We start from the raw sequence: 19,614 nt of genomic DNA on the forward strand, positions 1-19,614 counted from the left end.
TTGATAGCCCTTGTATCGTAAGCTCCTGTGTTGATAGCCCTTGTATCGTAAGCTCCTGTGTTGATAGCCCTTGTATCGTAAGCTCCTGTGTTGATAGCCCTTGTATTGTAATCTTCTGTGTTGATAGCCCTTGTATTGTAAGCTCCTGTATTGATAGCCCTTGTATCGTAAGCTCCTGTGTTGATAGCCCTTGTATCGTAAGCTCCTGGGTTGATAGCCCTTGTATTGTAAGCTCCTGTGTTGATAGCCCTTGTATCGCAAGCTCCTGTGTTGATAGCCCTTGTATCGTAAGCTCCTGTGGTGATAGCCCTTGTATCGTAAGCTCCTGTATTGATAGCCCTTGGATCGTAAGCTCCTGTGTTGATAGCCCTTGTATTGTAAGCTCCTGTATTGATAGCCCTTGTATCGTAAGCGCCTGTATTGATAGCCCTTGTATCGTAATCTTCTGTGTTGATAGCCCTTGTATCGTAAGCTCCCGTGTTGATAGCCCTTGTATCGTAAGCTCCTGTGTTTATAGCCCTTGTATCGTAAGCTCCTGTATTGATAGCCCTTGTATCGTAATCTTCTGTGTTGATATCCCTTGTATCGTAAGCTCCTGTGTTGATATCCCTTGTATCGTAAGCTCCTGTGTTGATAGCCCTTGTATCGTAAGCTCCTTTGTTGATAGCCCTTGTATCATAAGCTCCGTTGTTGACCTTACTTCTGTGGTGAGCTCCTTTGTTGATAGCCCTTGTATCATAAGCTCCATTGTTGACCTTACTTCTGTGGTAAGCTCCTTTGTTGATAGCCCTTATATCCTATAAACTCCGATGTTGACCCTATTTCTGTTCCTCCTTGGCTCTCTTATGCTCACATGCATCTTGGTTTCCCCCAGGTATGGTTCCCACATTTAGTAGTAGTTCCTTGGTGCCTCTCTGCTCTGGTATGCTTTGGAAAGCGTATATATGTCTGCATCTCCCTCCTATGGTAATTTAGCCCCTTACAAGTATCCTTATCAGGTAAGCTCATGACAAGGGTTTTTTGTACAAACAAGTGTCTATTACCACATGCATTGAACTTAGTAGAATAAAGACGAGACAATCTGTGTGTTAGTTGACATTTGGTCACAATCCAGACAAACTTATTGATGGGTCAGCTGATAGACTCAGGTTGATACTATAGAATGTTCTTCTGCTGCTCCTCGACTCCCAAAGGGCCCTGACTCCCAAAGGGCCCTGACTCCCATAGGGCCCTGACTCCCAAAGGGCCCTGACTCCCAAAGGGCCCTGACTCCTAAAGGGCCCTGACTAGTGACATAAACAATAACTCTAATCTCCCCCTCTACATACAGAAGATATGTTCCGATACTGTTTCTGACAGGCTCAGTCGAGAATCATACAGAACTGTTGTGTTTTGCTCACCCTTTGTACATGTAGTGGCTGGCGTCCATGGTCGAGTCTTCTCTGTACCACATCACAAAACAACAAACACGACTATCACATCGCATGACTTAAGCTTGTCACTGGTATTGGCATCTATATATGGTCCATTCACACTTTTTCTATAAAATTAACTTGGTCCTGGAAATGGCAATCAGGTTTGTTCGAATGAATTACCATGATTAACCTGTACTGAGAGACCTGACGTACCTGCATTAAGAAAAAGTTTTTTGGACTTACCAAAAGTGGTCTCAGGTTTGAGGGTATATATCTGTAGGTTAATCTGTTGAAATGTTATTGGACACTAAAGTTGTGAGTGAATTAAGTTTTGAATAGGCATAAAGACACGGTAACTCTGGTAAAATGTATACACCTATTTAGAGACCAATTTAAATTGTAGTGATTTCATTGTGAACTAAACATGTTTAAAGAGACCAGTTGTATTAAGAAACCACCTGTGTTAAGGGACCACCTGTGTTAAGGGACCACCTGTATTAAGATACCACCTGTGTTAAGATACCACCTGTGTTAAGTAACCACCTGTGTTAAGATACTACCAGTGTTAAGATACCACCTGTGTTAAGGTACCACCTGTATTAGATACCACCTTTGTTAAGATACCACCTGTGTTAAGGTACCACCTGTGTTAAGGTATCACCTGTATTAAGATACCACCTGTGTTGAGATACCACCTGTGTTACGAACCACCTGTGTTAAGAGACCTACTGTATTAAGAGACCACCTGTGTTAAGATACCACCTGTGTTAAGGGACCACCTGTATTAAGAGACCACCTGTGTTAAGATACCACCTGTGTTAAGATACCACCTGTGTTAAGATTCCACCTGTTTTAAGATTCCACCTGTGTTAAGACACCACCTGTGTTAAGGGACCACCTGTATTAAGAGACCACCTGTGTTAAGATACCACCTGTGTTAAGATACCACCTGTGTTAAGACACCACCTTTGTTAAAACACCACCTTTGTTAAGACACCACCTTTGTTAAGAAACAACCTGTGTTAAGACACAACCAGTGTTAAGACACCACCTGAAATGTGACTGTCTTTACTTCCTTATATCTCTGATACTTTCCTTTTCACTAGGCCTGAAGTCATATTGTATCATTTAAAAGTGGCCTAATCTGATCTAACAAATGTGAAAACTGTGTGATACTAGTCTGGGGTACACCAGGTATTCTAGCTTGCCTTTTAACTTGCGGGCAAATTGTTTTGATATGCCGCAGGGAGCAGTGTATCAGTGTTGGTTAGCTTGTGCATGCTTGATAAAAGGAAACATCTATTTTTTATTTGATAAATTGAATTTCAAATATGGAATGAAAGTTTTGTAAAAATACTTTTATCAGGTCTCAAGTGATTGATTTTTTGTTCCATAAAAAATCAGTCTATGGTATGCAAAATGGTCTGGGCTTATGAGGGTCTGCTTTTGGCCATAATGGGTGTTAAGCTTAAATTAAGGTCAGTTCTCCAACACCATATTAAATGTGGTAGGGGTAATCGTAAAAGTGTTTGAGGGTCTGCTGTAGGCCAGAATGTGGCTTGTAGTTGTCGGTTAGAAGGGAATTTCATAGTTCTCCCTGCCACACCTAGTTTGTAATGTCACTCACAGCAATACGCTTGTGTGACACATATTTTAATAATATATATATATGTAAATATGCACTATAGGGTTCTGGAAAGATGTGGGTCACAGAGGTAATCTAATCCCAGGGGAAACATACAACTGTGTCAGTCCTGAGACAGCCTTATGTTACCTGTTAGTCCTGAGACATACTTATATGTTACATTCAGTCCTACGATATCCTAAATGTCAGTCCTAAGACAGAGTAATATTACTTAGACTAATGTATCATGTCAGTCCTAAGACAGCCTTATGTTTCCTGTCAGTCCTGAGAAATCTTTATGTTACCTGTCAGACCTAAGACATCCCTGTGTTACCTGTCAGTCTTAAGACATCCCTATGTTACCCGTCAGTCCTAAGGTATCCTTGTGTTACCTGTCAGACCTAAAACATCCCTGTGTTACCTGTCAGTCCTAAGGCATCCTTGTGTTACCTGTCAGTCTTAAGACATCCCTATGTTACCAGTCAGTCCTAAGTCATCCCTATATTTCCTGTCAGCCCTAAGGTATCCTTGTGTTACCTGCAAGTACTAAGACATTCTAATAGTCCTAAGACAGCCTAAAAATAGCTGTTAGTCCTGCGACACCTTAATGTTTCCTGTCAGGCCTAAAACATCCTAAAGAGGGTTCTGGAAAGATGTGGGTCACAGAGGTAATCTAATCCCAGGGGAAACATACAACTGTGTCAGTCCTGAGACAGCCTTATGTTACCTGTTAGTCCTGAGACAGCCTTATGTTACCTGTCATTCCTGAGATATTCTAAGATGACCTTATGTTACCTGTCAGGCCTAAGACATCCTAAACTTACTTGTCAGTCCTAAGATATACTTGTGTAACCTGTCAGTCCTAAGGTATCCTTGTGTTACCAGTCAGTCCTCAGACTACTATAGTTACTTGAGACCAGTCCTAAGACAGGTGAATATTACCTGTAAGTCTTAAGACAACCTAATATTACCTGTTTGTCCTAAGACATTCTAATATAACATGTCAGTCCTAGGACAACCTTATATTACCTGTTACATTCAGTCCTACGATATCCTAAATGTCAGTCCTAAGACAGCCTAAAAATATCTGTCAGTCCTACGACACCTTAATGTTTCCTGTCAGGCCTAAAACATCCTAAATAGGGTTCTGGAAAGATGTGGGTCACAGAGGTAATCTAATCCCAGGGGAAACATACAACTGTGTCAGTCCTGAGACAGCCTTATGTTACCTGTCAGTCCTAGATGACCTAATTATATTCCCTGTCAGTCCTAAGGCATCCTTGTGTTACCTGCAAGTACTAAGACATTCTAATAGTCCTAAGACAGCCTTAGGTTTCCTGTCAGTCCTTAGACGACCTTATACTTATATTAAAGATCAGTTCTAAGACCTCCTAACTGTCAGTCTTAATACATCCCTATGTTACCAGTCAGTCCTAAGTCATCCCTATATTTCCTGTCAGCCCTAAGATGACCTAATTTTATTACCTGTCAGTCCCAAGATGACCTAATTATATTACCAGTCAGTCCTAAGTCATCCCTATTTTACCTGTCAGTCCTGAGAAATCTTTATGTTCCCTGTCAGACCTAAGACACCAAAAAAAAATCTGTCAGCCCTACGACACCTTAATGTTTCCTGTCAGGCCTAAAACATCCTAACTGTCAACCCTAAGACATCCTAACTGTCAAGCCCTTGTATCGTAATCTTCTGTGTTGAGATCCCTTGTATCGTAAGCGCCTGTGTTGATACAAGGGCTATCAATCCAGGAGCTTACGATAGCCCTTGTATCAACACAGGCGCTTACGATACAAGGGCTATCAATACAGGAGCTTACGATAGCCCTTGTATCGTAATCTTCTGTGTTGAGATCCCTTGTATCGTAAGCTCCTGTGTTGATACAAGGGCTATCAACACAGGAGCTTACGATAGCCCTTGTATCAACACAGGAGCTTACGATAGCCCTTGTATCAACACAGGAGCTTACGATAGCCCTTGTATCAACACAGGCGCTTACGATACAAGGGCTATCAATCCAGGAGCTTACGATACAAGGTGTATTACTTAACTCAGGTGGTATCTTAACACTGGTAGTATCATAACACAGGTGGTTACTTAACACAGGTGGTTACTTAACACAGGTGGTACCTTAACACAGGTGGTATCTTAACAAAGGTGGTGTCTTAACACAGGTTGTTTCTTAACAAAGGTGGTGTCTTAACACAGGTTGTTTCTTAACAAAGGTGGTGTCTTAACACAGGTTGTTTCTTAACAAAGGTGGTGTCTTAACACAGGTTGTTTCTTAACAAAGGTGGTGTCTTAACACAGGTTGTTTCTTAACAAAGGTGGTGTCTTAACACAGGTGGAATCTTAAAACAGGTGGAATCTTAACACAGGTGGTATCTTAACAAAGGTGGTGTCTTAACACAGGTTGTTTCTTAACAAAGGTGGTGTCTTAACACAGGTTGTTTCTTAACAAAGGTGGTGTCTTAACACAGGTTGTTTCTTAACAAAGGTGGTGTCTTAACACAGGTTGTTTCTTAACAAAGGTGACAGGTAATATAAGGTCGTCTTAGAACTGTCAGTCCTAAGTTATCCTTGTGTTACCTGCAAGTACTAAGACATTCTAATATAACATCTCAGTCCTAAGACAACCTTATATAGTCCTAAGACAACCTTAACCTAAGACAACCTAATATTACCTGTAAGTCTTAAGACAACCTAATATTCCCTTTCAGTCCTAAGACATTCTTATATATGTCCATCCTAAGAAAACCTAATATTACCTGTTTGTCCTAAGACATTCTTATATTTCCTGTCAGTCCTTAGACGACCTTATACTTATATTAAAGATCAGTTCTAAGACCTCCTAACTGTCAGTCCTTAGTCATCCTAACTGGCAGTCCTAAGACAGCCTTATGTTTCCTGTCAGTCCTAAATCATCCTAACTGTCAGTCCTTAGTCATCCTAACTGGCAGTCCTAAGACAGCCTAAAAATAGCTGTTAGTCCTGCGACACCTTAATGTTTCCTGTCAGTCCTTAGACGACCTTATACTTATATTAAAGATCAGTTCTAAGACCTCCTAACTGTCAGTCCTTAGTCATCCTAACTGGCAGTCCTAAGACAGCCTTATGTTACCTGTTAGTCCTGAGACAGCCTTATGTTACCTGTCAGTCCTCAGACTACTATAGTTGCATGATACCAGTCCTAAGACAACCTAATATTACCTGTCAGTCCTGAGATATCCTTGTGTTACCTGTAAGTTCTAAGACATTCTAATATAACATGTCAGTCCTAAGACAACCTTATATTACCTGTCAGTCCTAAGATGACCTTATATTACCTGTTAGTCCTAAGACAACCTAATATTACCTGTCAGTCCTAAGACATTCTTATATTACCTTTCAGTCCTAAGACATTCTTATATTACCTGTCAGTCCTAAGACATTCTTATATTACCTGTCAGCCCTAAGGTATCCTTGTGTTACCTGTCAGTCCTCAGACTACTATAGTTACATGATACCAGTCCTAAGACAACCTAATATTACCTGTCAGTCCTAAGATATCCTTGTGTTACCTGTCAGTTCTAAGACGACCTTATATTACCTGTAAGTCTTAAGACAACCTAATATAACATGTCAGTCCTAAGACAACCTTAAATTACCTGTCAGTCGATAGACGACCTTATATTACCTGTTAGTCCTAAGACAACCTAATATTACCTGTCAGTCCTAAGACAACCTAATATTACCTGTCAGTCCTTAGACGACCTTATATTACCTGTTAGTCCTAAGACAACCTAATATTACCTGTCAGTCTTAAGACAACCTAATATTACCTGTCAGTCCTTAGACGACCTTATATTACCTGTCAGTTATAAGACAACCCTATATTACCTGTCAGTCCTAAGACCACCTTATATTACCTGACAGTCCTAAGACGACCTAATATTACCTATCAGTCCATGACAGTCAGACTACTATAGTTACTTGATACCAGTCCTAAGAAAGTGGGATATTTACTTTGTTAATCTGATGGGTTTTGGGGTTAACATCAATATCTACAAATTTGGCGTCTTTTAAATGTCTGGTATTTAAGGTTGGGAGATGAGTAGCTGATCTATATTAATTCCGTCTTTGCATATTGCAGAGTTATCTTCTCTTGAGAGCAGGTATTGATTGTTACATCATTGGTTTGTGTAAGAAAATTGTGTCGTTTTCTCAAAAATTGCTGACGTTACTCTCAAAAACAAATGACGTAACAATCAATATATGCTCACAAAAGAAGATAACTATGCAATACGCAAAGACGGAATAGTCAGACTGTAATTATATAGCCCTGCAGTAGTACAAACTTGAGGACAAAAAAGGTGGATTGTTTTAAATGAGATTTGAAGTGTGGCGGTATGGAACCCGTATCTATCTCCTCTTCTTACTACAAACCAACACCAAAATAGATTTTAACATGGGATTTTTTTTAGGTGTTTCAATGTAAAGGGCCTGAATTTTGTATCCTGTCACAGGCGTTTTATAGGCATTTCACTAATTCTATTTCTTTTATGCTCAGATATGCCTTAATTGTTCTTGAAATGGAAAAGACACTAGTGTGATAAGTGTTCAAATATAGTATCAGGAAGTGCCAAGGCTGATGCTGGTTTGTGGTAATATTTTCCTAGGACTGGTTTTTAATCTGTGATGAGGATATGGCTAAATCTTGTAATTGAGTCAATGATTTAACCATGCTGATGTGTTGACTCATTCTCGACCAGATTTATTGATGTGAATGCAGTTATGATGCACTATTACATAGTGTGAAAATAATGATTCAGTCACATATAGTGTTGAAGAATCATGCAGATACATCTTTTCATTATACAATGTTGATGCTGGGAAAATTGATATCCAAAGTATTTTTAATCTTAATTGTTAGAGTTTGTTTTTATGTAGCATTTACTACCATCCATAGTCATTTGTCAATTTGTTTTCAAAAGAATGATTTCAGAGGGTTTCCTATAGATTTTAGAGATTTTGTGTGTCTAAAGGATCGTATTTGATTTAACATGAACAAGTAAAAGTGTGCTGGGCTTACAAACCTGATTTCCCACCAAACCCGGAATCACCCATTGTGGTCTGGTGTGAGTTTTGACCTTGTAACCTTGACCTTGTAACCTTGACCTGAACAACCACCAAAATCTAGCGAGGTGAAGCGCTTTATGTCACCACTTACTAATTAAGGGGAAAATATAAACTGGATCTGAGGAAGAGTCAGCGACTGATATCTTTAACAAATTGATGCTTTTTACTTGATAGTGCTCTATTGTGACCTTTGACCTTTGACCTTTTAACCTTGACCATTGGATCACTTAAATCTCATCTGTTAATTGTAGAACTCAAGGTGACCATACCTACATTTTTGTACACTATACAGGCAGAAAAAAACATGGACCACATGATCACTACTATCCTGAGCTGGGGAATACGGAAAGTTATCAGGCCTCTTCTAGGATATAAAAGATGGGGTCCAATATGGGAAATAAGAGAAAATCTTTAAAGACCATTCGTTAAGTTTGGGAAAATATTTTGAATTTAAGTTTGAGATGTCAGATCATGCATCTCTTGGTGAAGGGCCAAGATTGAATGATGTGACTATATAGGTGTTAAGGCTGCCCTCTGGTGTCAAGGTCAGGGTCCAAAATAGAGGCTGCCAGAGTTAAATTCCCTGATTGGACGTGAAAGGTATGGGGTCAATTGCCTGCATGACCATGTGGGTAATTTCTTCTGTGTTCTCCAGTTTCCTAGCTCCCACATTAACTCATTCACCCCTGAAACTTCATAATGAACTATTCCAACCTTTGAAATGGAAGGGTTCAAATGAGTCTTCAGGAGTGAATGAGTTAAGACCCCCTCTTGCACGTTTTTTTTAACATATGTTATCCAAAATGAGATCACCTTTACCTCTGAAGTTATAATCATCTCAATTTCATCAAAACATGCTAATGATGTTCCTAATGAATTAATGTCCCTCTCATGGCCCTAACCGAGTGGTATTAATGGTAATTCACAATCACAAATTGCCATCTGTCCTCTAAATGGCTGAATAATCTTAATGATGGCTTTTATTTTCAACTATCACCACAATAGTTAAAACCAAAATGGGTAGAAATGATTACTTTCTCATGGTCCTGAACAGGTGTTGATATTTCTTTGTGTTAATTTGAAATCCAAGATGGCCACCATATCATCTGACTGGTTGAGACAAAATAAATTTTAATCAAATGTATCGTACAAATATTACTGTTATTTTCATTCTATTACTGCATAAGCGGAAATGTTTACATTTTTTGCATTTAGTGAATTAACACGAAATTATCTACACAGCAATATTTGTTTATAGATAGACAAATAAATAAATAAAGTTAAATAAATAGAATATTTTAGATTTCAGAACTTTAATTATTTGCCATGGTGAAAATTGCCACACTAAATTCAGTTTAAAGGGTCACAACGCAGAAATTTCCACACTCGGAAGTTTCCACTTTTCCAGTATCTGTGGCCAAGATTTGTTTGATCGGAAATGGTCACATCTGTGGCTATTTAGTGAAAACATATAACTCCCTATATACATATAGCTATCTACAGTCCAGATAACAAGTGTGATACAGGCCTGATAGACCTTTTGTTAAGCAAAATGTCTGTGTATCTATTTTTGGTGTGGACGGTTAGAAAATACAAAAGCTTCACTATTTCATCAATAGAAAATAGTCCGTTGTCTAATATGGTTTCATACACATTTATTACCCAAAGATAGAAAAATGAACTTTATAAAAAAATAAAATAAAAAAATGGAAGCTTTATCTTTCCTGCATTATATTGCCACATCCTGCATTTAATTTGGAGAGGAAAACTTTCATTTCCCTGACAGGGTGTGTGTCCGATGACGAGTAGAGTGGGTGCTTTGACACGTTAAGGCATTGAAGTGTGATCGGCATTTTGCCAAGACCAAAAGGAATTATGACAGCAAGGTAATGCACCAGCATACTTGATAAACCTCTACGAGACGTTTTGAAAAATAACAGCTTCTAATGGGTTTCTTTTTGTTTCTTTTTGAGGTTTGTAACCATAGAAACCAATTATTTGTTTTGATTTTGAATGTTATTAATCAGATATTCCTGGAAAACTATTTTGTTTACTGTGAAAACATAATTCTTACCTTTTTAATTTGATCAAGTTCAAATCATGACATTATTTTTTAAGTGCCTGCATGCTGTATTGGAGTACAAAGCACTAACTGTTTTGCCTATAGGAGTCTTATAAGTGCTATAGAATAGGTGTCTGAAGACGGAATTTAGTTTACACGTTTGGAACTTGGCCCAGATTTATCATGAAATCGAATGTTAATTTCATAAAATAAAAATAATAATTTCATTAATATCCCACTTGACCTCATGCAAATTGCAGCAGAGAATCATTTAGGTGTCAGTAATCAGAAATAAGTAACACATGTCGGATACTAGGTAAGAAAACTGGTAACAGAGGTTTCTGTTTCTACAGGAACCTGTGTCAGACTAAGTATGAGGTCTGGTTACAGAGGTTTCTGATTATACAGGTCCAATCCTGTGTCAAACTAATTAAGTCATCTGGTTACAGAGGTTTCTGATTATACATGCAGGTCCAATCCTGTGTCAGACTAATTAAGTCATCTGGTTACAGAGGTTTCTGATTATACAGGTCCAATCCTGTGTCAGAATAAGTAAGAGATCTGGTTACAGAGGTTTCTGATTCTAAATGTCCAATCCTATGTCAGACTAAGTAAGAGGTCTAGTTACAGAGGTTTCTGATTCTAAATGTCCAATCCTGTGTCAGACTAAGTAAGATATATATCTAGTTACAGAGGTTTCTGATTCTAAATGTCCAATCCAGTCTCAGGCTAAGTAAGATATATATCTAGTTACAGAGGTTTCTGATTCTAAATGTCCAATCCTGTGTCAGACTAAGTAAGATATCTAGATACAGAGGTTTCTGATTCTACAGATTAAATATGGTGTCAGACTTAGTGAGTGATCTGGTAACAGAGGTTTCTGATGCTTCAGATTAAATATGGTTTCAGACTGGGTTGTATATCTGGTAACAGGGGTTTCTGATTCTACAGGTCCAATTCTGTGTCAGATTAAGTAAGAGATCTGGTTACAGAGGTTTCTGATTTTACAGGTCATATATATATGCAGTGTCAGACTTGGAGGTTTAGATTACACACATTTCTTAATCATATATGGTTGATTTAGATGAATATAAAAATCAGTTATCCTTCACAAATAAATGTTGAAGCTACCAATACAATATTGAAAACAGGTTAATTTGAAGTATTTTTTCAATTCCCAAGGATTTCAATATAACTGGGTCTGACTGTACAAATATTAAATATAATAGTTCACATATCATTTTCTATTTTTTTTTACACAAGGCCATACTCGTGCTATTTCCTATGTATAGAAAAAACGCTTATATTATATCTATTGAAATTGATAACAGCATTTCTAATCTATACAGCAAACATCAGGTTACGACTGATTTATTTGTATCAATATTTAATAGTTTCCTGATCATGTTGTATGGGGCTCGTTGGCTTGTTTCAAGTTATTGTTCACTTACAGTTGTTTTATTTGAATATACATTAATGATGTTTTCCAGTTCATTGGATTCCATCTAGTTTTGGCTGATAATGAACCGTTTTTTGATTCAGTAATATTAAACAATTATCATGATCGACCTAGAAACTGACTATCAGTTTTTATTTAGAGTTACCCAATCATATCCTATTGATGTTATAACAATGAATAATTCAAGTGACCTCAAAATTGAAAGGTTTTGAAAATAATGCCAGGTTTGGTCTGACAATGACTGATTCTATTATCATGATCAGCAGCTGATTATAAATGGACATGAAAGACTTGTCATGACATCAATTAATGAATAATGTCACATGATGAAATTCTATGTCACAGTTGTTCTGATGGGACCAATGGAATGCACGCAAACAGTGGATACATTAATGGAGTTACCATGGAGTCGACATACAATATATGTTCACTATAAAAATATCTGCATCTGTCAAGCTCGCTTAGTTTCGGACAGGTTTGGTATACGAGGAGCAGTAATTCAAGTAAACAAGAAACAGCGACAAACTCAACAAAGTTTACGGAAGTTTGCTGTCTGTGTCATTTTAGGAAAAACAGCAAAATTAAATTCAACAAAAAATCTACAATTTTTTCCCCCCTGTCTGTGTCAGTATACGGGAGACAGCGTAACTCTACACATTCTTCTGCACAAGTTTTCAGAGGTGCCAATTTTGTGACTAAAGTTTGCGAAAATCAGCGTCATTGCACAAAGTCGTTCAAAGATTTTTGTTTTAAAAAAAACACTTTTGGTTGTAAAAACATTTACAAAGATTAGACGGTACAAACTGTGTTACACAGTACACTCGTTGGAGTTGTCAACAACTGAATTGTAGTTATCAACAACAGAAGTGTAGTTATCAACAACAGAAGTGGAGTTGTCAACAACCGAAGTGAAGTTATTTACAACAGAAGTGTAGTTAGCAGTCACTCAAGTGTTTTTTTCCAACAATAGAAGCTGTTAGCTCTTGGGGTGTTACCATCAAGTCAAAATGAATACACTATTGTTAGTATTACTGGCTGACATTATGACCTTTATCAGTGTGAGTTGTGAACTACCTGGTACTGTAGACTCTGTGAACATTACTGGCTTCAAAAGTATCTACCCCATCGGACTTAAACAGTGTGAAAAACAGTGTCTGTCACACAGAGATTGCCAGCTCTTGGTTTTTCAAGTTAGTAGTTTATCTTGCTATATGAGCTTAGGAACATTTACTGGTGAATCTGTAGGTACACGTTCAAAGGTCGTGGTTCGACAACGTACAGATATTCTGAACGGAGCAAGCGATTTCAATACTACTGCGGACAGTGTCTGTGTCACTTTATCAAGTGGAGAACTTGCCTGTGTGACGTCCCCCTGTGGCCCACCTCCAGAAGTTGTGAATGCCACAATCAATCTGGACACAAGTGTTATCGACTACAGCTGTAATGGCGGTATAAACAAAAGTTATACCGATCCTCCTGAGCCAATCGTGTGCAAGGCTGATGGACAGTGGACAACTCCAAATTTTGTCTGCACAGGTAACACTGTTATACTGGGTCCATCTGTTACACATTTACGTCATGAGGCACTGGACTACTGTACAAGTAGAGGGGCACATCTTTTAAGAGTAAAATCATTTGAACAGGGTACCTTGTTAATCACTAAATATCAGCTGTCAGGTGGGTATCACGTAGATGGAATGTATGTTGATGGTACGAGTTCCTGGATCTTCTCAGACGGTGACGCCATAAACTTAACTATGTTTTTCTATGGAGAAGATGGGCAAGGCCCCACTGAAGGATGTGTCGTGTGGGAAGTGAACCAATTTCAATCTATTCCCTGTTCGTCAACGATTCGCTTTAAAACTATTTGTGAAGTTGGATAATCTTTTTTCGGTTTCTTGTGTGTTTTACAAAGCCATTTTACATTGGCTATACGGCCCCATTTTCATAGTATCAATTTTCATGTATAGGCAGTGGAAATAGACCAAGGAAAAATTTATTGTGGCCAATTTTCATTGATTTTTTTTTTAAGAAAATAAAAACATGTGTAAGATAAATGATACAGAATGTTTTGTAGTCATTTGTATTGGTAATATAAGGGCCGTTCCACGAGGATCTGTCATAAGTTTCCCTTCATATTAGATTTATGATACTTGTTTTGGATTTAGCGAGCAAATACAAAAAATCCAAAACAACGTGATGTCACGTTGATTGTTTCTATTCGATTGTGATGTCATTTCCGGAATGAATCATTACACATGTTACATAAACATAATTTATCACATGATGTACTGTGTTATCCAGTGAATATACCAATGTCATATTTGTTTGCGTATTAACCCATGTAATATGACCTATCAGTCCTATGATTGGTTGAATTTAGTTTCAATTGTTTCAATTGTGACGTCACGCCTAGAACAAGTACATGACGTCATAGACTTACGCACTGGATTAAAAATGACGGCTTTTTACACTTCAAGGTTGCATGAACATTGTTGTTTTTCACGAATAAATGCCACAAATCATGATTATGTGATAAAAATGGTCTTACACTCGTTTTCATTTCATATGAACTTTTGGAACTCGTCACAAATTTTTCATTTTAGCTCGCCAGAGGATCGCTTAATTGAAAAATTCTTAGACTTGTTTCATAAAATTTCTTATGAAATGGAAACCCATGTAAGGTCCTCTATTTATGTGATGGCTTTATGACTCTGCATAACACATACAGTATTCATATGATAAAATCAATTCGGTCACTATAAATATCAGAAATCACTGTGTGATGATGTATGATGTTCAAAGTTGGATCTTTCTATTACATTAATTCTTTGAAGTACTCCCCCTTAACAGAAACACACTTTTACAATCACCCTATTCATGACTTTAACCCTGTGCGGTATAGTCTCCCCTTGGTAGTCTGGCAAGACACTGAAAGATTGCACTACCCAGAGCACTCCTAGAGGTATACGATCTCCCTGGGAGCATTCTCTTTAGTAAAGGAAAAAGGAAAAAGTCACAGGGACTTACCTCTGGTGAACAGAGTAAGTGGTCAATATGCTTTCTCTAGCTTCAAAAACACCTGTACAGTATTGTTTTTCAAAGGAGGAGGCGATCCCATATGAGTTAAGAGAGGGCCTATCAATTGGTTTATTATGCCCCCGCCATAATAGGGGGGGGGGGGGGGGGGGGGCATATAGTGTTGCCCATGTCTGTCCCGTCCCGTCCCTTCCCGTCCTGTCCCGACTCCCTTCCTGTCCCTTCCTGTCCCTTCCTGTACCGTTCCTTCCCGTCCCGTCCCGACTCCCTTCCTGTCCCTTCCTGTACCGTTCCTTCCCGTCCCGTCCCGACTCCCTTCCTGTCCATTCCTGTCCCGTCCCTTCCCGTCCCATCCCGTCTCTCTTCCTGTCCCTTCCTGTCCCGTCCCTTCCCGTCCCGTCCCGACTCCCTTCCTGTCCCTTCCTGTCCTGTCCCTTCCCGTCCCGTCCCGACTCCCTTCCTGTCCCGATTCAAAGTAAATACCCATCCTGTCATGTTGCGTCCTGTCCCGATTCAATGTAAACATTTAGCAACTTCATTCTTTGACAGATTTTGGTCAAACTTTATACAAAGGTCAAGTATGAGTATACTTCGAACACCGTTGTGTATCATAGTTCCAAGGTCAAGGCCAAGGTCACTGTTGCTATATATAGAAAATCATCAACTGATTCAATTTAAACACTTAGCAACTTCATTCTTTCACAGATTTTCGTCAAACTTTATATAAAGGTCAAATATAGGTATACCTCTGACATCCTTGTGTTTCAGGATGGTAATAATTAACATAATGTTTTGTCTGATGAATCATAAATGATATCTGACTTCACTGACATCCCACTTTCATGCAACCTCTTTATTTGATTGTACGAAGACCTTGTTTTACTTACATCTGGCTTGGCTGACAACCAACTTCACTGACACCCAACTCAACTGACACCAGACTTTACTGATACTTAGTTTTTACACAAGATTGTACTGACACATGATTGACTGACACCAGACATGAATGACACCAGACTTTATTGACACCTGACTTTTCTGACACCTGAGTTTACTGACACAACTTGATTGACACCTGGCTTTTCTGACACCTGAGTTTACTGACAAGTCTTTATTGACACCTGATTTTTTTGACACCTGACTGTACTGACACTTGACTTTACTGTCATTTGAGTTTACTAACATTTACTTTACTGACACTTGACTTTACTGACACCTCACTTTACTGACACCTGACTTTACTGTCACTTTACTTTACTGTCACTTGACTTTCCTGACACAAGACTTTACTGACACAAGACTTTACTGACACTTGACTTCACTGTCACTTTACTTTCACTTGATTTTAGTGACACCTGACTTTCCTGACACAAGACTTTAATGACACCTGACTTTTCTGACACCTGACTGTACTGACATTTGACTTCATTGTCATTTGAGTTTACTTACACTTTACTTTATCGACACCTGACTTTTCTGACACCTGACTGTACTGACACTTGACTTTACTGTCATTTGAGTTTACTTACACTTTAATTTACTGACACTTGACTTTACTGACACCTGACTTTACTGACACCCTACTTTATAGGCACCTGTCTTTACTGTCACTTGACTTTACTGTCACTTGACTTTACTGTCACTTGACTTTACTGACATCCCACTTTACAGGCACCTGTCTTTACTGTCTCTTGACTTAACTTACACCCCACTTTACAGGCACCTGCCTTTACTGTCATTTGACTTTACTGTCACTTTCTTTACTGACACTTGACATTACTGTCACTTGACTTAACTGACACCTGACTTTACTGACACCCTACTTTATAGGCACCTGTCTTTACTGTCACTTGACTTTACTGTCACTTGACTTTACTGGCACTTGACTTTACTGACATCCCACTTTACAGGCACCTGTCTTTACTGTCTCTTGACTTAACTTACCCCCCACTTTACAGGCACCTGCCTTTACTGTCACTTGACTTTACTGTCACTTTCTTTACTGACACTTGACATTACTGTCACTTGACTTTACTGACACCCCACTTTACAGGCACCCGTCTTCACTGTCACTTGACTTTACTGAGACCTGTCTTTACTGTTTCCTGACTTTACTGTCACTTGACTTTACTGACACCTGTCTTTACTGTCACTTGACCTTAATATCACTTGACTTTACTGTCACCTGACTTTACTTTCACTTGACTTTACTGACACCCCACTTTACAGGCACATGTCTTTACTGTCACTTGACTTTACTGTCACTTGACTTAACTGACACCCCACATTACAGGCAACTGTCTTTACTGTCACCTGACTTTACTGTCACTTGACTTTACTGTCACTTGACTTTACTGTCACTTGACTTTACTGGCACTTGACTTTACTGACATCCCACTTTACAGGCACCTGTCTTTACTGTCTCTTGACTTAACTTACACCCCACTTTACAGGCACCTGCCTTTACTGTCACTTGACTTTACTGTCACTTTCTTTACTGACACTTGACTTTACTTTCACTTAACTTTACTGACACCCCACTTTACAGGCACCTGTCTTTACTGTCACTTGACTTTACTGACACCCCACTTTACAGGCACATGTCTTTACTGTCGCTTGACTTTACTGACACCCCACTTTACAGGCACTTGTCTTTACTGTCACCTGACTTTACTGTCACTTGACTTAACTGACACCCCACTTTACAGGCACCTGACTTTACTGTCACTTGACTTTACTGTCACTTGACTTTACTGTCACTGGAAAAAAACTGAAAACCTGTAAAATAATGTCAGGGTGCAACAGTCGACTGTTGCACACTTACTGTTGCATGCTCGACAATCGTGTGCAAACAATTTCCCCCTTGGGCGGCCCCACTCAAGCGTCTTTTTGATACAGATTTGTTTGTTGTCGTCTGGTGAAAATAGCAAATAACGGCAGATTGGAGGATGTTTCTGAGCAAGATTTCAAATTGCTTATGGAAAATAGGGACTCTCTTAGTACAAAAACGTCATAAAGGGAGAGGTGGATATTTTTGTTAAATAGTGTGCAGAGAAGGTGTTATGATCGACAAAAGGTGCAGTAATGAACAACTGAACAAGTTTTTGAGTAGATTTTATGCAGAATTAAATCTTCTATCCTGTCATACAGTCATTTATCCTACCTAGCACAATTCAGGAAGTTTCTTAAATAGAGAGTCGGGTAATAAATCATTTGATTCATTGGTACTGGGGGAACAGTCAAACCATTGACCCGAGGTAGTAGGGAAGACCTAGGGAACTGTTGCCCAAGGTCGAGGGCAACAGTTCCCTAGGTCTTCCCTGCTACCGAGGGTCAATGATTCGACTGTTCCCCCAGTGCCAATGAAACAATTGTATACTGTCACCTGACTTAACTGACACCAGACTTTACTGACACCAGACTTTACTGAAACGGCACTTTACTGACACCGTGGTTTATTGACACCAGACTTTACTCACACATGAGTTTACTGAAACGGCACTTTACTGACACCTGACTTTACTGAAATGTCACTATACTGACACCTAACTTTACTGACACCAGACTTTACTGACACCAGACTTTACTGACACCTAACTTTACTGACACCAGACTTTACTGACATCAGACTTTACTGACACCTAACTTTACTGACATCAGACTTTACTGACACCAGTGTTTACTGACACCCAACTTTACTGACATCAGACTTTACTGACATCAGACTTTACTGACATCAGACTTTACTGACATCAGACTTTACTGACACCTGACTTTATTGACACCAGACTTAACTGACACCAGACTTTACTGACACCAGACTTTACTGACACCAGTGTTTACTGACACCTAACTTTACTGACATCAGACTTTACTGACACAAGACTTTACTGACACCAGACTTTACTGACACCAGTGTTTGCTGACATCCATCTTTACTGACATCAGACTTTACTGACACCAGACTTTACTGACATCATACTTTCCTGACACCAGACTTTACTGACAGACTTTACTGACACCAGACTTTACTGACATCAGACTTTACTCTTTCCTGACACCAGACTTTACTGACAGACTTTACTGACACCAGACTTTACTGACACCTAACTTTACTGACACCAGACTTTACTGACACAAGACTTTACTGACACCAGACTTTACTGACACCAGACTTTACTGACACCTAACTTTACTGACACCAGACTTTACTGACACAAGACTTTACTGACACCAGACTTTACTGACACCAGCCTTTACTGACACCAGACTTTACTGACATCATACTTTCCTGACACCAGACTTTACTGACAGACTTTACTGACACCAGACTTTACTGACATCAGACTTTACTCTTTCCTGACACCAGACTTTACTGACAGACTTTACTGACACCAGACTTTACTGACACCTAACTTTACTGACACCAGACTTTACTGACACAAGACTTTACTGACACCAGACTTTACTGACACCAGTGTTTGCTGACATCCATCTTTACTGACATCAGACTTTACTGACACCAGACTTTACTAACATCAGACTTTACTGACACCAGACTTTACTGACACCTAACTTTACTGACACCAGACTTTACTGACACAAGACTTTACTGACACCAGACTTTACTGACACCAGTGTTTACTGACACCTAACTTTACTGACATCAGACTTTACTGATACCTAACTTTACTGACATCAGACTTTACTGACACCTAACTTTACAGACATCAGACTTTACTGACACCAGACTTTACTGACATCATACTTTCCTGACACCAGACTTTACTGACACCAGACTTTACTGACATCATACTTTCCTGACACCAGACTTTACTGACAGACTTTACTGACACCAGACTTTACTGACACCAGACTTTACTG

General features: G+C 39.0%; 2 protein-coding genes across 2 annotated transcripts in view; one reads left to right on the plus strand and one right to left on the minus strand.

Annotated features, from left to right (window-relative positions):
• Positions 1 to 8,158, minus strand: part of LOC110452260 (uncharacterized PPE family protein PPE12-like) — a 9,657-nt gene extending 1,499 nt beyond the window's left edge. Inside the window, exon 1 of the mRNA XM_021500666.1 lies at positions 8,128 to 8,158. Coding sequence (XP_021356341.1) covers positions 8,128 to 8,158 — 31 coding nt within the window. The remainder of the gene's footprint in view (positions 1 to 8,127) is intronic.
• A 4,540-nt stretch (positions 8,159 to 12,698) lies between these two features.
• On the plus strand, positions 12,699 to 13,737 carry LOC110452272. The gene has a single exon (XM_021500677.1). The coding sequence runs from the start codon at positions 12,699 to 12,701 to the stop codon at positions 13,572 to 13,574; it is 876 nt and encodes a 291-aa protein (XP_021356352.1). The 3' UTR covers positions 13,575 to 13,737.
• The last annotated feature ends 5,877 nt before the right edge of the window (positions 13,738 to 19,614 follow it).

Source organism: Mizuhopecten yessoensis, unplaced genomic scaffold (genome assembly GCF_002113885.1).
Source record: "Mizuhopecten yessoensis strain PY_sf001 unplaced genomic scaffold, ASM211388v2 scaffold739, whole genome shotgun sequence".
Taxonomy (NCBI): domain Eukaryota; kingdom Metazoa; phylum Mollusca; class Bivalvia; order Pectinida; family Pectinidae; genus Mizuhopecten; species Mizuhopecten yessoensis.